General features: G+C 40.0%; 1 protein-coding gene across 1 annotated transcript in view; it reads left to right on the top strand.

Moving 5' to 3' along the window:
• CDKL2 (cyclin dependent kinase like 2) overlaps positions 1-9,461 on the top strand; it is a 52,807-nt gene extending 43,346 nt beyond the window's left edge. The window contains exons 14-15 of the mRNA XM_050790810.1: positions 4,368-4,456; positions 6,795-9,461. Coding sequence (XP_050646767.1) covers positions 4,368-4,433 — 66 coding nt within the window. The 3' untranslated portion in view covers positions 4,434-4,456; positions 6,795-9,461. The remainder of the gene's footprint in view (positions 1-4,367; positions 4,457-6,794) is intronic.
• Positions 9,462-18,506: the final 9,045 nt, after the last annotated feature.

Genomic DNA, 18,506 nt, shown 5'->3' with positions numbered 1-18,506 from the left:
CAAGGTGGTTAATAGTACAGTATTCTTTAGATCATCTATGCTCTTAATTTTTTTTGTTTAGGTCTATCAGTTCTTGAAAGAGTGCTGTTAAAATCTTTTATTATGTTGTAGAATTACCTATTTATCTCTTATATCTGTTTGATTTAATTTAATTACATTAATTTATTTATTTCAAGAGAGAGTCTTGCTTTGTTGCTCAGGCTGATCCTGACCTCCTGAACTCAAGTGATCCACGTGCCTCGGCCTCCCAGAGTGCTGGGATTACAGGCATGAGCCACCATACCTGGCCTTTATCTATTTATTTTTGCTTCATGTATTTTATTATTTTATTATTTTTTTTTTAGAAATGGGGTCTCACTATGTTGCCCAGGCTGGAGTGCAGTGGCATGATCATAGCTCACTGCAACCTTGAATTCCTAGGCTCAAGCGATCTTCCCCCATCAGCCTCCTGAATAACTAAGACTATAGGCACAGCTCACCACACCCAGCTAATTTTTTTCTTTTTTGTTCTGAGAGATGAGGTCTTGCTCTGTTGTTTTGGCTGGCCTTGCTGTGTTGTTCAAACTCCTGCGCGGTGGCTCAAGCCTGTAATCCCAGCACTTTGGGAGGCCGAGACGGGCGGATCACAAGGTCAGGAGATCGAGACCATCCTGGCTGACACGGTGAAACCCCATCTCTACTAAAAATACAAAAAACTAGCCGGGCGAGGTGGCGGGCGCCTGTAGTCCCAGCTACTCCGAGGCTGAGGCAGGAGAATGGCGTGAACCCGGGAGGCGGAGCTTGCAGTGAGCTGAGATCCGGCCACTGCACTCCAGCCTGGGCGACAGAGCGAGACTCCGTCTCAAAAAAAAAAAAAAAAAAAAAAAAAAAAAAAACAAAAAACTCCTGACATCCTCCTGAGCCTCCTGAGTAGCTGGGATTACAAGAGTGAGCCACCACGCCTGGCTGCTTTATGTATTTTAAATCTCTGTTATTAGGTATTTGCACATAATTGTTTTATCTTTCTGATACATTGTCCCTTTTCTCATTATGAAATGCCTCTCTTTATCTCTGGTAGTGGTCTGTGCTTTGAATTCTGTTTTATCTGATACTAAAATAGCCATTCCAAACTTCTTATACGTAGGTTTGCATAGTAAATCTTGTTGATTTCATTTACTTTCACCCTATCTGGTTTTTATATTTATATTTAAAGTGTTTCTTTCACAGACAGCATATAAGTAGGATCTTTCCTTTGTATACATTGTGTCAGTCTTTGCCTTTTAATTGGAATGTGTATTCATTTATTATTTCAGCTACCTTAGAGATATGGTAGTCCCCCCTTATCTATAGTTTTGCTTTCTGCATTTTCAGTTACCTATGGTCAACTGTGGTCTGAAAATGTTAGTGGAAAGTTCCAGAAATAAACTGCTCTTAAGTTTTAAATTGCACGCCATTTTGAATAGCCTGATGAAATCTCGAGCTGTCCAGCTCTGTTCTGCTTGGGACATGAATCATCCCATTGTCCCATGTATCCATGCTGTATACATATGCTACCTACCCTTTTATTGCTTAGTAGCTGTCTAGGCTTTCAGATAAAAAAATAAATACAATACTATATATTTAGGGCTTGGTACTATCTGAGGTTTCAGGCATCTGCTGGGGGCCTTGGAACATATCCCTCACGAATGGGGGGGACTACTTAACACACTAAATTAATATCCATTTATTATCTCAGTTTCTGAGTCAGAAGCTTGGGCACAGCTGCTTCTCTGCATGAGTCTCACAGGTGGAAATCAAGGTGTCTGCAGGGCTGCATTATTTTCTGGAGGCATTAGGGGAGAAACCATTTCCAGGCTCACTTAGGTGGTTGGGCTAATTTAGTTCCATATGGTTGTAGGGCAGAAGTCCTTATTTCCTTGTTGGCTAACAGCTGGGGCTTGTTCTCAGCTTCTAGATGCCACCCGCATTCCTTGGCTCATGGCCCACTTCCTCTGCCTTCAAAACCAGCAACAGTGGTCAAATCTCTCTTACACTTGAATCTCTCTGACCACTCCTTCTGCCTCATCTCTGACTCACTCTGATGCTAAGAGCTCATATGATTACACTGGGCCCATGAAGATAGTCTATCCTAATTAGTAACATTTAACAGCAAATTAGTAACAATTAACAGCTAATTAGTAATATTTATTCCATGTACAAAGTCCCTTCATATCAGTACTGAAATTAGTTTGATTAACTAGCTAGGGACAGAAATCTTAAGGGCATAGCTTTACAATCCTGCTGACCACAGAATGTTTAGACCATTAACATTTAATGTGATAATTAATGTTTTTGGATTTAGTCCCATCTTTTTATTATTTGTTTTCTGTTTGCTCCTGTTTTTCCTTTCCAGTTTTCTTTTGTTTTTGAATAGTTTTAGTATTTTTTCAGCAATATCTTTTAATATATTTTTTTAGTGATTGCTCAAGGAATTATAATATACATCACTAATTTTTCATAGTCTACATTGTACCCCTTGAAATAAAAAGTAGGAACTGCCCATCCATTTCTCCATCATCCAGGAAAGACGTTGGTTCTGAGGTTGACATACCTATGAAGGACGGTAACTACCATAGCTTCCAGCGCTTTGGCAAAACCCCAGCTGTGTGATCTTCTGGCCAAATGTCTGTGATTTCATATTGTTGGAACCTTTATTGTATCCCTGGGGGTTGCAGCTATCTGTAAGATTGCTGTGGCTGAAGCAAGAAAGAAGACATATGCAGATTTCTACAGAAATTATGATTCCGTGAAAGATTTGGGGGAGATGGGGAAGGCTGGTATCTTTCAGAATACAAAGTGATTTTGGAATGCAAAGGATTTCTTTGGGTTGAATTACCTAGAAGTTCGTCACTTACCTGTGTTCCTGAACTATGAAACATGAATATGTGGTCTAAGAAATAATTTCTCTTGATAAATAATTAACAACAAAAGAAGTAGGAACTTTGCAAACGTATTCCCTTCTCCCCAGTTTGCACTTTATGTTAGAACTTCATATGTACTACATTTATATGTCTTCAGAACCCCAAATACATTACATGTTTTATTTTAAACAGTCATAAATATTTTTAACAATTTATGAGAAAAAAGTTATCTTTTATATTTACCTAGCTCTTTACCGTTTCTGTTGGTCTCTCTTTTTCCCTAGATTCCAATTGTCCTCTGGTATTATTTTCCTTCAGCCTGAAAAACTTCTGTTAGCATTTCTTGCAGAGCAGGTCTGATGGCAACAAATGTTCTTAGTTTTTCTTCATTTGAGAATGACTTTATTTTACTTTAATTCTTGAATTATATTTTATTGGATATAGAATTTGGGTTGACATGTTTGTTTTGTTTTGTTTTCCTCTCAGCACTATAAAGATGTGATTCTTCTGTCTTATGATCTCTGTAATTTCTGGTGGGAAATTCTCAGGCATTTGAATTGTTTCCCTATACGTAATGTTTCATTTTCCTCTAGTTGCTTTCAAGATTTAATTTTTATCTTTTCTTTTCATTAGCTTAAATATGATGTATCTAGACATAGTTTTCTTTGAGTTTATCCTATTTGGGGTTTGACAGCCTTTTTGAATCTGTAAACTTACATATTTTACCAGATTTGGGAAGTTGTTGGTCATTGTTTTTTGAAATGTTTTTTTTTTTTTCTGCCATAATCTCTCACCTCTCCTTCTGAGAGTCTAATGATATGTATGGTAGACCATTTAGTATTTTCTCATAGGTTCCCGAGACTGTTCACTTTTTCCTAAACTTTTTTCTTTCTAATCTTCAGGTTGGGCCATTTCTATACATCTATCCTCAAGTTCTCTGACTTTTTACTTTATCATCTTCATTCTGCTATTAAGCCCATCCAGTGAGATTTTAAAATTTCGGATACTGTACTTTTTAGTCCTAAAATATACGTTTGACTCCCTTTTATAGTGTCTATTTCTCTGCTAAGAATTCCTATCCCTTCATCCATTTCAAGTATGTTTTCCTTTACTTCATGTAGCAGAGTTACAAGGGCTGCTTCAAAGTCTTTATATGATGGTTCCAACAGGTTTTTGTTTTTGTATTTTTGTAATAAGTAGAAGAGATGGGCTGTAGTGGGCTTACACTGCCATAGCAGATCAGAATTATCTTTTAACATAAGCATAAACTAAGATCAAAGAATAACATCCACTCAACAGTAATGTTTGGTACTAAAAAAACAGGAAAAGAATAATGTCCCCTTACTTCGTTCTTTTCCATGTAGGCAACTTGAGCTATGAATAGTTAATTCTAAACATCTAATATTTGAACAAATAGAATTGAAATTTTGGGGAAGTGGAACTTTTGCAATTACTGAGAACCTATGATGCTCTGTTCTTTATTTACAGGTATCAGGACCTCCCCTGTCAGATGATTCAGGGGCTGATTTGCCTCAAATGGAACACCAGCACTGAGAACCATTTTGGTTCTGAACTGGGTAGGTGTGATTTCCCATACTTAAAGCCGTGCAGCCTTTCATGGGTACTATTTTGTGGCTTGCTGAAGACCAATTTTTCAGCTGAAACCTTCTCCAGTGATTGATTCCATGAGAGCTTCTGATAGAGAAAGTTTTGCCACTTAGAAAACGAGAAGTAGTATTTATCTCTGAGATGAAATCTCTTTTCATAGAGCATATATCTCTTGCTCTTAAACTAATCTCCTGCATTTTATTGGATATAGTAATGTGAATTTAGTGTGACAAGTGCTCAAGAAAGATATATACCTATCTCCCTTATCAGTCATTTGCCCTGTGGGCCTGTAAAGCAAGACTGATTATAGTCATGCCTCGCTTAATGTTCTGAAAGATGCATCCTTAGGTGATTTCACTGTTATGCTAACATCATAGTCTACTTACACAAAGTTAGATGATGTAACCTACTATACTCCTAGGCTATATGGTACAGCCTATTGCTCCTCAGCTACAAACCTGTATAGCATGTTACTGTGCTGAATACTGTAAGCAATTGTAACACAATGGTAACTATTCATATATCAAAACATAGAAAAGGTAATGCATTGCACTATGATGTTATCATGTCTATGATGTCACTAGGCAATAAGAATTTTCAGCTTCATGATAATCTATGGGACTACCATTGTATATGCAGCCCATTGTTGACCTAAACATTGTTATATAGTGCATGACTATACTTGGCAATATTTTTCCCAATAAAGAGAGATCAGTGCTATACCAAATTATTGACTTCCTTTTAAATATAACTTTTTTTAGTGTTAAAAAACCAAAACAAAAATCAGACTTTTTTTTTTTTTTTGAGATGGGATCATACTGTGTTGTCCAGGCTGGAGTTCAGTGGTGTGATCTCGGCTCACTGCAATCTCTGCCTATTAGGCTGCAGTGATCCTCCCACCCCAACCTCCTGAGTAGCTGGGACCACAGGTGTGTGCCACAAAGCCCGCCTAATTTTTTGTTTTTTTGGTAGAGATGGGGTTTCACCATGTTGCCCAGGGTGGCCTCGAACTCCTGAGCTCAAGTGATCTGCCCACCTTGGCTTCCCTAAGTGCTGGAATTAGAGGTGTGAGCCACCGTGTCTGGCCAATCAGACCATTTTGAGTGATAATTTATTTGCTCAAGCAAGTCATTCAATGTTTAATATCTCATTAACTATATAAAATATTATGATGATAAATTGCCACATTCTAGTAACTTTTTTTTTTTTTTTTTTTTTTTTTTTTGAGACGGTGTCTTGCTCTGTCACCCAGGCTGGAGTGCAGTGGCGCAATCTTGGCTTACTGCAACCTCCAAGTGATCCTCATGCCTCAGCCTCCCGAGTAGCTGGGATCACAGGTGTGTGCCACCATGCCCAGCTAGATTTTGTGTCTTTAGTATAGATGGGGTTTCACCATCTTGGCTAGGCTGGTCTTGAACTCCCAACCTCGGGTGATCTGCCTGCCTTGGCCTCACAAAGTGCTGGGATTACAGTCATAAGCCACCATGCCCAGCCCATAACTGTATTATTGGAATTAATCTGTTAATCTTTACAAAGCATTTTGAGCATCTGTGACATCAAAGGTGAATTCACTGTGAAGTGAACAAAGCTTAAGTTTTGATCTTTCATTTGCACAGGTCCTTTCAAGGCCCTGGGAAAGTCTTTGTAATTCATTCATTTCAGTTAATTCACGTTGAGCAATGAACAACTAATTCATACAAACTGTGTAAACTACAGGCTCTGCAAAACTTGTATGTGTTTTGTCAGAATTAGTCATTATTTGCATAAAAGGAGATATGTGTTACATATAGTAGTTTTTTTTTTTTTTTTTGAGACAGAGTTTCACTCTTGTTGCCCAGGCTGGAGTGTGCAATGGCGCGATCTCCGCTCACTGCAACCTCTGCCTCCCGGGTTCAAGCGATTCTCCTGCCTCAGCCTCCTGAGTAGCTGGGATTACAAGCATGGGCCACCATGCCTGGCTAATTTTCTTGCATTTTTAGTAGAGACGGGGTTTCTCCATGTTGGTCAGGCTGCTTGAACTCCCAGCCTCAGGTGATCTGCCCGCCTTGGCCTCCCAAAGTGTTGGGATTACAGGCGTGAGCCACCGTGCCTGGTCATACACATGATAGTTTTGATTGGTAATTGTTCTAAAGATTGTCTTAAAAATTAGCTGTTGACACATCAATTGAAATCTAAGGTTTTCTTAAACTACATAGTACCCACCAATATTATCAATATATGCAATGTGAGAAAGCAAGTGAGATAGAAATTAATTTTTAGAAGGATTTTATGTAAAATAGTTGATGGTATATCCTTCTGTGCTTTTAGATGCTGCTCTTGCACTTGAGATGACATCTTCTTGCAGCAAGAGTGCTGATATCCCAAGAGGAGAGATTCATGGTTTTGATCATTTCCTTCTGAACTGCCTGCATTTTCTAAGGAAGGCCTTCTAGAATAAGGAAAGACAAAGACTTCCAAATGTTTCAAAGGAAGATTGAACAAATGGCCCTCCTCAAATGTTATCCCATTACCTTTCACGTCCACCGATGCTATTTCAAGATATATCCAGTGGAAGAACAGTGATACGGTTCTTGTTACATGAATGTGTATTTACTGTTAGAAGATTGTATATTTTAAGTTACCCATGATTAAAAGTGAGTAAAAAAGGGGGACAGAGAGAAATATTATAAAAGGCCATGTTACTCATACATTGAACTTTGTGTGTTTTCTGTATAAATGTGTACATTTATTTAGGAGTGGGTTTGGTGGGGGTAGGTGATAATCATTAGGATCAGTTGAAGAAAACTGAAGAAACTAGGATCAGTAAGAGAAACTGTTTGCTTTGCCCGAATTTAACTATGAAAACACACTTAAAAATCTTACATGTTTCTAGATATTAAGGGAATATGTAACTCCTGTCCATGGGTAGACGTGTATCTTTGGTTTCTGTACTTATTGTTGATGTTCTTTCAGTATATTATGAGACTCTGACCTCTCTGCTGATCTTCTAAGAACCACACTAATGCAAGCTTGACAGAGAAACCTCTTTCGAATGACTTACTACCACTCTGGCATTGGCTAGTTCTCTGTATTATAAGATTCTGGTGCTAATGTTCCATACAGAATTGATCAGGACTGATTACTCTTCTGTGAACCAATTGCTATTGAACCACCCAGCTGAAGAGGCTTTGGGGAGAGAATGTTCATGATTATGGACTCCACTTTTGTCCCCTGGTAGTTTATGGGTGATACTAGAATCCAGAGAAGTTCCTGTCTCCTTGTGACCTCAAACACTTAGGCCTTCTCAAAAACTTTCCACCAAGGTGCAAAATCATTTACCTACATTCCACACATCTTTTCCAATGCATGGATCCAGAACTTTTTAGGTGGGAGGAATAAACCAAGTTGGCTACAGATTCTTGATTTCTGGGTTTCTAGCCATGCTCTGCTTTATCATTTTAGAGAGTGGTTGTTTAAGGAACCAGAATTTGTGTGAGTTTTTTTTTTTTGCCTTAACCAGTTAATAGTGTGTTGCTTTTTTCCCAAAGCCATTGACTAGAACTTAGCTGAAGAATTTAACTAGGACTTTTCTTTTTCACTCTGAGGAGCTTAATATTGAAATTCTGACCTTGGATATTTAAGCCTCAAAAGAGTAGGATATTCAAGAGGAGGCAAATAAGGGGTTTCAATGTACAAGTCTGTTTGGTGGTGAAATTAAAATTTGGTCTTGATTTAAAAGCTCTACTTTTAATCTGTGACCAGGTGTTTGACTACATTAGTATGGCTAACATGCTGAAAAAACTAGAGTATCGGCATTAATAGGCTTCATATTAAAATGTTACTATTTTATTTTTACTTTGAAAAACACTGCCAGTAGATTCTGCAGCATGGCCAGCAGGTAATACTTAAAGCCAAATGGCGCTTCGGCTTATTTCAATACTATTTTTATGTAAAGATCAGTGTGAACATAACAGCTCAATGGTTGAGGTTCTAGGATCAGTTACCTTACAGTTTTTATACTAGCTTTTGATATCTTTTGCCTATTAAAACACCTTGTGATCTTTAGAATTAAGGAACTAAAAATTATTTACTGTAAGTCCAAGTTACGACTTGAGGATTGTATCTAATTAGAACTGTGGCAGAACTACTAGAAAAAGAAGATTCTGCAAATTGGTTTCAGTGGTTCTTGATGTAATCATAATCATCAACAATAATAGATATTGAATCAAAGTCATCCTTTTTTTAAGTTTAAGGTTATTTAGTTTCTCTTGCAAGGATATGATTTAGTCACACACTATAGGGAATATGTGTATGTACTGTTGGGGAGCAGTGGGCTTGCTGTGTGTATGTATGTTTTAAAATTAATAAATATTATCTTACTGGGCTCCATAGATGGTTTTAGTTTAGATTTATTTAATTAAGAGGCTATAAATAATATATACACTACTGTATGGTATTTAACAAATAAGTTTGAAATCTGTTAATTCTTCTTGAAAACTTTGGATGTAGGGGTGACAAGCTAATTTTCTTGTATAACTGGTGATATAAGCAGTATGGTCATAAAACAACATTTCTTGTGAAGACTAACTGGTAAAAGTTGTGACAGAACCTGGTTTTCCTGACCGAGAATCCGTTGCTTGCTTAGAATATCTGACTTCCCACTGAAATGGAACATAGAAAATGTGTTTTCTTATGTGTCTCTCATTATTGGTTCCTTTATCTTAGTTGTGCTAAAATATAAGGCTGGACTTGTAATACACTATGTATCAGACTAGATTGAAAAATGTGATCCATTTGTTTTCTAAGCCCTCCTCTATATAATTGAACCACTGTCAGGGGATTAGAGAAGAAACAGAGCACTGCTCCTAAGACTTTAGGCTAGTCTTAGTGAAATGGACTAAATGGATTTTTCTCTGTTGTTTTTTGCATTAAGTGTTTTTGCACTAGAAGAGGGTGCTTAACACTCCTCTATATCAATAAAAAATTTTGTTCTCACATTGTTTTCTCAAGGGTCTTATTTTTTCTGTTGATAGCTTCAGACATGAAATAACTCGAAAATGTAATTAATGTACAGCATATTTTTTCTTAACATGCCCTCTGAGAAGTAAGTACCTTATGTTATCACTCGTGGGTAACTTGTGTTTTGTGTTTATAGATATTTGTGGATATCTGATGTTGAATATATTCTGAGAAATTTTCTTTTAAAACAAAAACCCATCTACAAAACAGCGTTTTTCTTTGTGTTCAGTGAAAATTCGGTTTTGCCCATTGCACATTCTTAATTTCTATATTCTCTACTTTGGCACTCAGGGTCATCTCCTGTAGAAGTGAAGTTTCTGGTAACATTTTGGAAAATGTATTGTCGATTAACATGAACATATAAGAAAGGTTCAGGGAAATGAAAACAATGTATCTCAATTCAGCATGTTTTCCTATCCCTAAGCTAGGGTAGGATCTCCTATCAGTCCGGAGAATAGGCTTTCATATCAGTTTACCTCCATCCAGCTATCCCACTTGCTCTAGACCTGGCAAGTGATCTTCATTAATCTTGCTGCTAGGATTTAAAACTATCCCTTGACCCCCACAAAATAATGTTTTAATTGGTCACTTCCCTCCTTAACCTGTTTCATTATTTTATTTGATTATTATTTTTTTTATAGAGACAGGGTCTCACTATGTTGCCCAGGCTGGTCTTTAACTCCTGTGCTGAAACGATCCTCCTTCCTTAGCCTCCCAAAGTGCTAGAATTACAGGAGAGAGCCACCATGCCCGGCCTCCTCAACCCATTTTTAGTTGTCTTCCTTGGCTTCTCACTCTTTTTGTTTACATGTATACCTATCTCCCCCCCAATTTTTTTTTTTTTTTTCTTTAACTAGAAAAGCCATTTATTGAAAGGTGGTAAGTTGCTCCTCAACCCACCAGAAGAGTCAGGGTTAGATTCTGAAAACACAGAGGCAAGAACAATACCCAGTGTCACTGCCTCACTGAATTTTTAAATCTATAAAGATGGGGAACTTTATGTAGCACAGTGATTCCTATGTAACAATAGTAATAACCCTATGAAAGTAGGAATGTTATTCATGTTTTGTAGGCAAGATAATAGGCTTAGAAAACTTAAGGAATTGACTCAGTGTCACTCAATAAATGATAGAGCCGTGGGTGTTGAAATAAATATATGATTATGATTATTTAGAGCTGGAATTAATTTTTAAAACCTGTTTAAATAATATAACATTGAGAGCTTAGACTCCTGGAGCTACATGCCCCCTCATTTACTTCTAGAGGAGATGACAAGGAGTTTCCCCAGTCATTAAACAACACTTCACTGTTATTGAGCCTAATTTGGATACTGCTCATCCCTGAATCAATCACAGTAGCCAGGTGAATGACAATCACTGATGACTTGAACCTTGGGCCTCTGTTAAATTCCCTTCCCTTAATTAATAATGGAATCAAAGGGAAACTGAATTATGCTGATTGGCTTAGGCCAATAGCAGCCCACCCATGGAACCACATGGCTTCCACAAAGCAGGGCAGGCACAGAATGGACATTGGAAAAATGATCACAGTGCTAACCAGAGATGGCCATTTTTTGAAGCTGCAAAAGGAATGCTTTATTTTAGATTTGGATTGACTCTGCCAAATTGTCCCTCAAAAAGACTGTACTAATTTATATTCTCACCAACAGTATATGAGAACATTTTCTCACGTTAGATATTAATAGTTTCCATTTTGGCCAGATAGATGGGTGAAACTTACCTTGCTTTGGTTTACATTTTCTTGATTACTACTGAGGTTACACATATTCTGATATATTTTATATATATATATTGGTCATTTGAATTCCTTCTGTGAATAAAAGATATTAAGGTCTTTAAAAAAGGTAAAGCAGATTTTAGTTTGAGTATTGGAGGCTTCCCTCTATAGATGGTTTTTCTATATCTGACAATAAGGGAAAAACCAGATTCAGATAATATGGTTTGGCTCAAGACATATTGTGGCTAAAAATGATTTTTGAGAAATGCAACCCAGCCAGAAGAATGCTTTTTTTTTTTTGAGACGGAGTCTCCTGCTGTTGCCCAGGTTGGAGTCAAGTGGGGCGATCTTGGCTCACTGCAATCTCCGCCTCCCGAGTTCAAGAGATTCTCCTGCCCCAGCCTCCTGAGTAGTTGGGATTACAGGCGTGCACCACCACGCCGGGCTAATTTTTGTATTTTTAGTAGAGATGGGGTTTCGCCATGTTGGCCGGGTTGGTCGCGAACTCCTGACCTCAGGTGATTCGCACACCTCGGTTTCTGAAAGTGCTGGGATTACAGACTTGAGCCACCGCCTCCGACCAGAAAGGTTTTTTTTTTTTTTTTTTTTTTTTTTTTTTTTTTTTTTGAGACGGAGTCTTGTTCTGTTGCCCAGGCTGGAGTAGTGCAGTGGCGCGATCTCGGCTCACTGCAAGCTCCACCTCCTCGGTTCATGCCATTCTCCTGCCTCAGCCTCCCGAGTAGCTGGGACTACAGGCGCCCGCCACCTCGCCCGGCTAGTTTTTTGTACTTTTACTAAAGGCGGGGTTTCACCGTGTTAGCCAGGATGGTCTGGAACTCCTGACCTAGTGATTCGCTCGCCTCGGCCTCCCAAAGTGCTGGGATTACAGGCGTGAGCTACCGCGCGCGGCCCCGAATGTATTTTTTTAAAACTACGCTTGTTTTAAGTAAGATAGGTCCCCTTTCTTCTTCTGGGTTTTGGGAGGAAATAAGTCAATGAGAGATTAACACGTCTCCCTCCTGAGGCAGAGGGATGAAGGAGATGTCAGTTCTGCTTGGATGGGCAGGAATTATTTAAGGAAAGTTATGAAAGATCTGAGCTCTGGGATTGCGCCGTTGACCTCACATCCATTGACACCTTACTGCCTTGGCTCTGTTCAGTACCGCCCGGTGCTGCCAAGCCGTGATCCAGGAGGTGGCAGTAAAGCCCCTCTCACAGCAAGCCGTAGCTTTCCCAAGGGCAAAAATACTAAAATCTGAGACGAATTATACCCGAGGGGTATTATCTGTTTCTTTTCGTCCATGTATTCAATAAATGGCCTTCTTTTTCCATTTTAAAGAGCTGTGTTAAGGAGTGCTCAAACTATTTGAACTAGAGGCGTGGCCAGGGAAAACTAAAAGACAGGCCATCAGACGGCACTGCTAGTGGAGGGGCGCCCCCTGGTGGATAGATGTTGTTAGTTAAACACTCTAGTGCAGGTTCCTAGGTGTTTGGGAAGCGGAAGAAATCCAATGCACTTGACCTCCCCAGTCTCTGCGATTATGTCAGGACCTCCCTAATGTCAGCAGGTGGCCGGTAAACTCAGAGGTCAGCAAGGCAGAACCAGTGGCTAGAGGGAGATCTAGGCTGGAGGGAGCATGGGGGTGGTGGGGAAGAGCTGTGGACTTCACTGAGAATCCCGAACAAGAAAAACAAGTTGGAGAATTTTGAAAGTAAATTTGCCTCACAAAATGAAATGTTGTAGGTGGGTTAAGGCAGAGTGGAAGGAAAAATTTCACTTCCAAGGATGCCAGCCTAATAAGGGTTCTGAACATCTTTGGAATTAATTGGAAACATGGTTTTCAATTATGATGTCTGTGTAAGTGGCAAAATGTAAGTCAATCTTCATAAAGCTTGGAAATTTGAAGATGAGTCTGCACTGGCACTAGCTTTCTTTCTTGATTATATTTGGAGTACAGCATAGGGAGTTTGTATGGTGCAACCAGACACATTTCCAACCTTTATAGCAGTTGGTTAATATGTGGTTTTAGTCAGTCGTCAGTGCACTCAAATGCCGAATCTGAGAAAGTGCAGGGCATAATGTTGTTTCGGGAAAATAAGCTATGTATTTTGTGTCTAAAATTTAAACACTTGATACACTTCTCAACGTGCTGATTTGAAAAACAGAATCATCAAAGAAAAATGAAGAGGGACTGTAGAAAAGGAGAAACGCATTGCCAATACGGAAACAGAACTTTAAATTTTTATTGCTATTACTCTATGAAATCTACCTCTATCCTAGTTGAGGGTGAGCATCTAATTATCTAGGTGGAGTAAATTGTAAAAAATGTTTCTAAAGAAGTTAAAAAATTTATTATGTGCAGAACATGTAATAAACTTTTAATTGAGAACATAAGCCAGGAAGTAAATAAATTTTGCTGGCAGAAAATGAATTTCTCTGTGCTTCTGAAACAGATCTTTGAAGAATAACTGTTTGAAGAGCGATCTCAAATAATTAGCCTTCCAAGGAAACCTAGGTGTCTTGATCTGGCCCTGGAGGAGGGGTTTTAGAAATAGGATTGGACTCAGTTTAAAAGAGAGTGATAGATCCTGCTAATAGAAGTTTGAGAGAATTACAAAATTAAGTCAGCAATTGAACTGGACCATTCTCTATCTTTGGTTGCCATTCCTACCTACCCTGCAACAGACTACTGAAAGAGAGAAAATTGCATCTACAGTGAAACAGATAATTCATTTTAAAAGAGAAATTCATTAAAAAAATCCTGAAAGGAGATTGAAAGCATACATTGGTGACCAGTAACTATTTTATTTCAGAGAGACGTGTGTGCCTTATCTTTTTCTCCTCAATAGTTCTTTTTATTCTGAGTGAAGATTTTTAAATCTTGAGGCTTCCCCTGATATATGTGAACTGATACATAGAAGCAAATAGGGTTAAAGAGCAGGATGTTTAAAAATTCATTTATTTAACAAATATTTATTGAGTGCAGACCATGTTTTAAGTCCTGGGGATAAAGAAGTGAACAAAGGCCGGGTGTGGTGACTCAAGCCTGTAATCCCAGCACTTTGGGAGGCTGAAGCGGGTGGATTGCTTGAGCTCAGGAGTTCAAGAACAGCCTGGGCAACATGACAAAACCCCATCTCTACAAAAATACACAAAAATTGATCTGGCATCATGGTGCATGCCTGCAGTCCCTGTCCCAGCTGAAGTGAAGGATCTTTGGAGCTCGGGAGGCTGAGCCTTCAGTGAGCTGTGATCGTGCCACTGCACTCCAGCCTGGGCAATAGAGCGTGACCCTGTCTCAAAAAACAAAACAAAACAAAAAACAAAAAAAAGTGAGCAACATGGACAAAAATCTCTACAAATAACAAACAAGATAACAAAGAATACCTGTGGATGCTTAAATGTGAAACATGCTGGGTATAAAAATAAAGCCGGGAACAGGGAGATGAAGTGGGTCTCTGCCTGCACATTTAGATAGGGTGGCCAGGGAACTGAGGTGGAATTTTATGAATGTCCTGAAGAAAGGGAAGGAGCCATGTGGATCTCAGGGAAGAGCAGACCGACCTGCAAGGGCACAGCCCCTGAGGAGGGAGTGTGCTTGCTGAGTTTGGGAAACAGCGAGGAGGACAGTGTGTCAGGAGTGGAGTGGGAAAGGAAGAGAGTGGTGTGAGATGAGTTCAGAGAGGAGGAGGGTGGGGACAGGGAGTGGGTAGGCCAGGTCCTGTAGGCCACTCTAAAGACCTGTGTGAAAAGCTTGCAGAGGTGATTATTTGTTTGTGATGATCCCTTCCACACAAATCCTTGAACTCCTACTGTCCAGTCTACATTTTTCCAATGATGAAGCTGAGAGAGAGATTTTCTCTTTGGAATGTGTCTCTATCTGTTTTTGTGGTTCTCTGGCTAGCCAACTGTATGATGCGTAAGATTACATTTAAGACTGTTGAAAGATTTCTGGTTTAAATTTACCCTAGCTGGGAAGCACAAATGTTTATTGATATATACTAAAAAATATTCAGGGAAATCCTACTTAATACAACCTTGGTAACTGCCAGTCCACAGAATATTCAAATGCTTGTTTGATAAACAAAAGCTGCAACTGTAATAAGGGTGCATTTACTGATTTCCTGTACACTGCAGCATTTTTTTTTTTTTTTTTTTTTTTTGAGACAGAGTCTTGCTCCATCGCCTAGGCTGGAGTGCAGTGGTGCGATCTCGGCTTGCTACAACTTCTGCCTTCCGGGTATAAGCGATTCTCCTGCCTCATCCTCCTGAGTAGCTGGGACTACAGGTGTGTGCCACCACACTGCAGCATTTTAAATTCTTCCAATTAATATGTAACATATCTAGTAAAATACGTAAATCTTACATATATCATATGATAATTTTTATAAATGTATACACCCCTGTGACCACCATCCAGAGCAAGCAAGGTACGGACTACCTCCAGCTCCTACCATGCTCTCTCTTGCCCCTTTCTCAAACCAAGGTCATCGTTATTCAGGCCTCTATCACCATGGATTAGTTTTGCCTGTTCCTGAGTTTCACATAAATGGAATCTTACTATATGTACTCTTTTGTGACTGATTTCTTTCACTCAGTATGAAATCTGTGAGAATCATCTATGTATTAATAGCAGTAATCTGTTGGTTTTCATTGATGTGTAGTATTCCAGTGTAGGAAAGAAAAGCAATGGATTTACCCATTCTACTGTGGGTGGACATTTATGTTGTTTTCAGTTTAGAGCTATTTTGTCACACTTCAGTGTTTTGTTTCTTTCTTTCTTTCTTTTTGAGACACAGTTTCACTCTTGTTGCCCAGGCTGGAGTGCAGGGGCGCCATCTCGGCTCACTGCAGCCTCCGCCTCCTGGGTTCAAGTGATTCTCCTGCCTCAGCCTCCCAAGTAGCTGGGATTACAGGTGCCCACCACCATACCTGGCTAATTTTTTGTATTTTTAGTAGAGATGGGGCTTCACCATGTTGGCCAGGCTGATCTCAAACTCCTGACCTCAGGTGATCTGCCTGCCTCGGTCTCCCAAAGTGCTGGGATTACAGGCGTGGGACACTTCAGTGGTTTTACTTGATGATGACCCTACACGTTGTTGAGGTTTATAGAACCGAGGGCCCCACGCACATTGTTCAGTTGTGTCTACTCTTTCATACCGCCCACTCTTCGTTGGTTTGTCTCTCTGCTGTTTAGAACAAACCTGGAGCTTCCTATAGGAATCTGATCTCCACTTACATTTGATTGTAAAACTAAGTAAAATATTCTCTGTGCTTGGAAAAGTGGTGGTTCTCTTTATTTTATCTTTATTTCTTATTCTTCTTATTTTTGAGACCGGGTCACTCTCTGCTGCCCAGGTTGGAATACAGTGGTGTGATCATAGCTCACTGCAGCCTCCCAAGCAGCTGCTACTATAGGCACGTGCCACCACACCCAGCTAATTTTGTGTGTGTGTGTGTGTATATATATATATGTATTTTTTTTTGTGTAGAGACTGGGTTTTGCCACGTTGCCCAGGCTGGTCTCAAACTCCTGGACTTGAGCAATCTGCCTGCCTCAGACTCCCAAAGTGTTGGGATTATGGGTATGAGCCACCATGCCTGGCCTATTTTTTCTATTATTATTATTGTTATTATTTTGAGATAGGGTCTCCTTCCATCATCCAGGTGGGAGTGCAGTGGTGTGGTATGGGTCACTGTAACCTCGACCTCCTGGGCTCAAGCAATCCTCCCACCTTAGTCTCCTGAGTAGCTGAGATGACAGGCACATGCCACTACTCCCAGCTAATTTTTTATTTTTGGATTTTGTTGTAGAGATGGAGTTTCACCATGTTGCCCAGGCTGATCTCCAAATCCTGGGCTCAAGTGATCTGCCCACCTCGGACTCCCAAAATGTGAGGATTACAGGTGTGAGCCACCAGGCCTGCCTGGCCTATTTTTCTTATGTATAACAGTGCTTGAGCTGGGTGCGGTGGCTCACGCCTGTAATCTCAGCACTTTGGGAGGCCGAGGCAGGTGGATTGAGGTAAGGAGTTCGAGACCAGCCTGGTCAATTATGGTGAAACCCCGTCTCTATTAAAAATACAAAAATTAGCCGGGTGTGGTGGCGCACACCTGTAGTCCCAGCTACTCGGGAGGTCGAGGCAGGAGAATTGCTTGAACCTTGGAGGCGGAGGTTGCAGTGAGCCAAGATGGCACCATGACACTCCAGCCTGCGTGACAAGTGCGAAACTCCATCTCAAAAAAAAAAAAAAAAAAAAGGTGCTTGAGCATTGTAACCCTGTTTTCCTTAGAATCAGAGCCAGGTTTCTCTAGATTATGTAGCTGCTCTAGGAGTTTGTAGTTACTGCTATGAAAATTGGATACCTCTTGTTATGGACTGAAGTGTGTTCCCCCAAATTCATACGTTGAAGACTTAGCCTCCTCAGTACTTCACCATGTGACTGTTTGGAGATGGAGCCTTTAATGAGGTGATTAATCTAAAATGAGGCTGTTAGGATGGGCCCTAATCCAATCTGACTGGTGTCTTTATAAGAAGAAATCTAGTCACACAAGAGAGACACCAGCAGCACATGTACACAGAGAAATGACCATGTGAAGAGGATGAAGAGGGTGGCCATGTGCAGACAGGGAGAGAGGCCTCAGAGGAAACTGAAGCAGGAAGCAGGACTGGACTCCAGAGGTGGGGCTTAGACATCAGACTAGATGGAGGACTAGCTAACACGGTGGTGGACAGTGAGGAGGAAGCACCCTCCAATACCCTTCAATCAGACACACCCATCAGTGTGCTGTGTCAATTTACCATTGTCATGGCAATGTGTCCAGAATTGGTGGGTTCTTGGTCTCGCTGACTTCAAGAATGAAGCCACGGACCCGTGAGTGTTACAATTCTTAAAAATGGTGTGTCTGGAGTTTGTTCCTTCAGATATTCACATGTGTCTAGAGTTTCTTCCTTCTGGTGGGTTGGTGGTCTCACTGAATTCAGGAGTGAAGCTGCAGAACTTCGCAGTGAGTGTTACAGCTCATAAAGGTAGTGCGGATCCAAAGAGCGAGCAGCAGCAAGATTTATTGAAAAAAGCAAAAGAACAAACCTTCCACAGCCCACACTGTGGAAAGCAACCAGCTGAGTTGCTGCTGCTGCCTCAGGCAGCCTGCTTTTATTCCCTTATCTGACCCCACCCACATCCTGCTGATTGGTCCATTTTACAGAGAGCTGATTGGTCTGTTTTACAGAAAGCTGATTGGTCTGTTTTGACAGGGTGTTGATTGGTGCATTTACAAAC

This window comes from Macaca thibetana, chromosome 5 (assembly GCF_024542745.1).
Source record: "Macaca thibetana thibetana isolate TM-01 chromosome 5, ASM2454274v1, whole genome shotgun sequence".
In the NCBI taxonomy this organism is placed as follows: domain Eukaryota; kingdom Metazoa; phylum Chordata; class Mammalia; order Primates; family Cercopithecidae; genus Macaca; species Macaca thibetana.
This window is presented reverse-complemented; position numbering and strand designations above follow the sequence as displayed.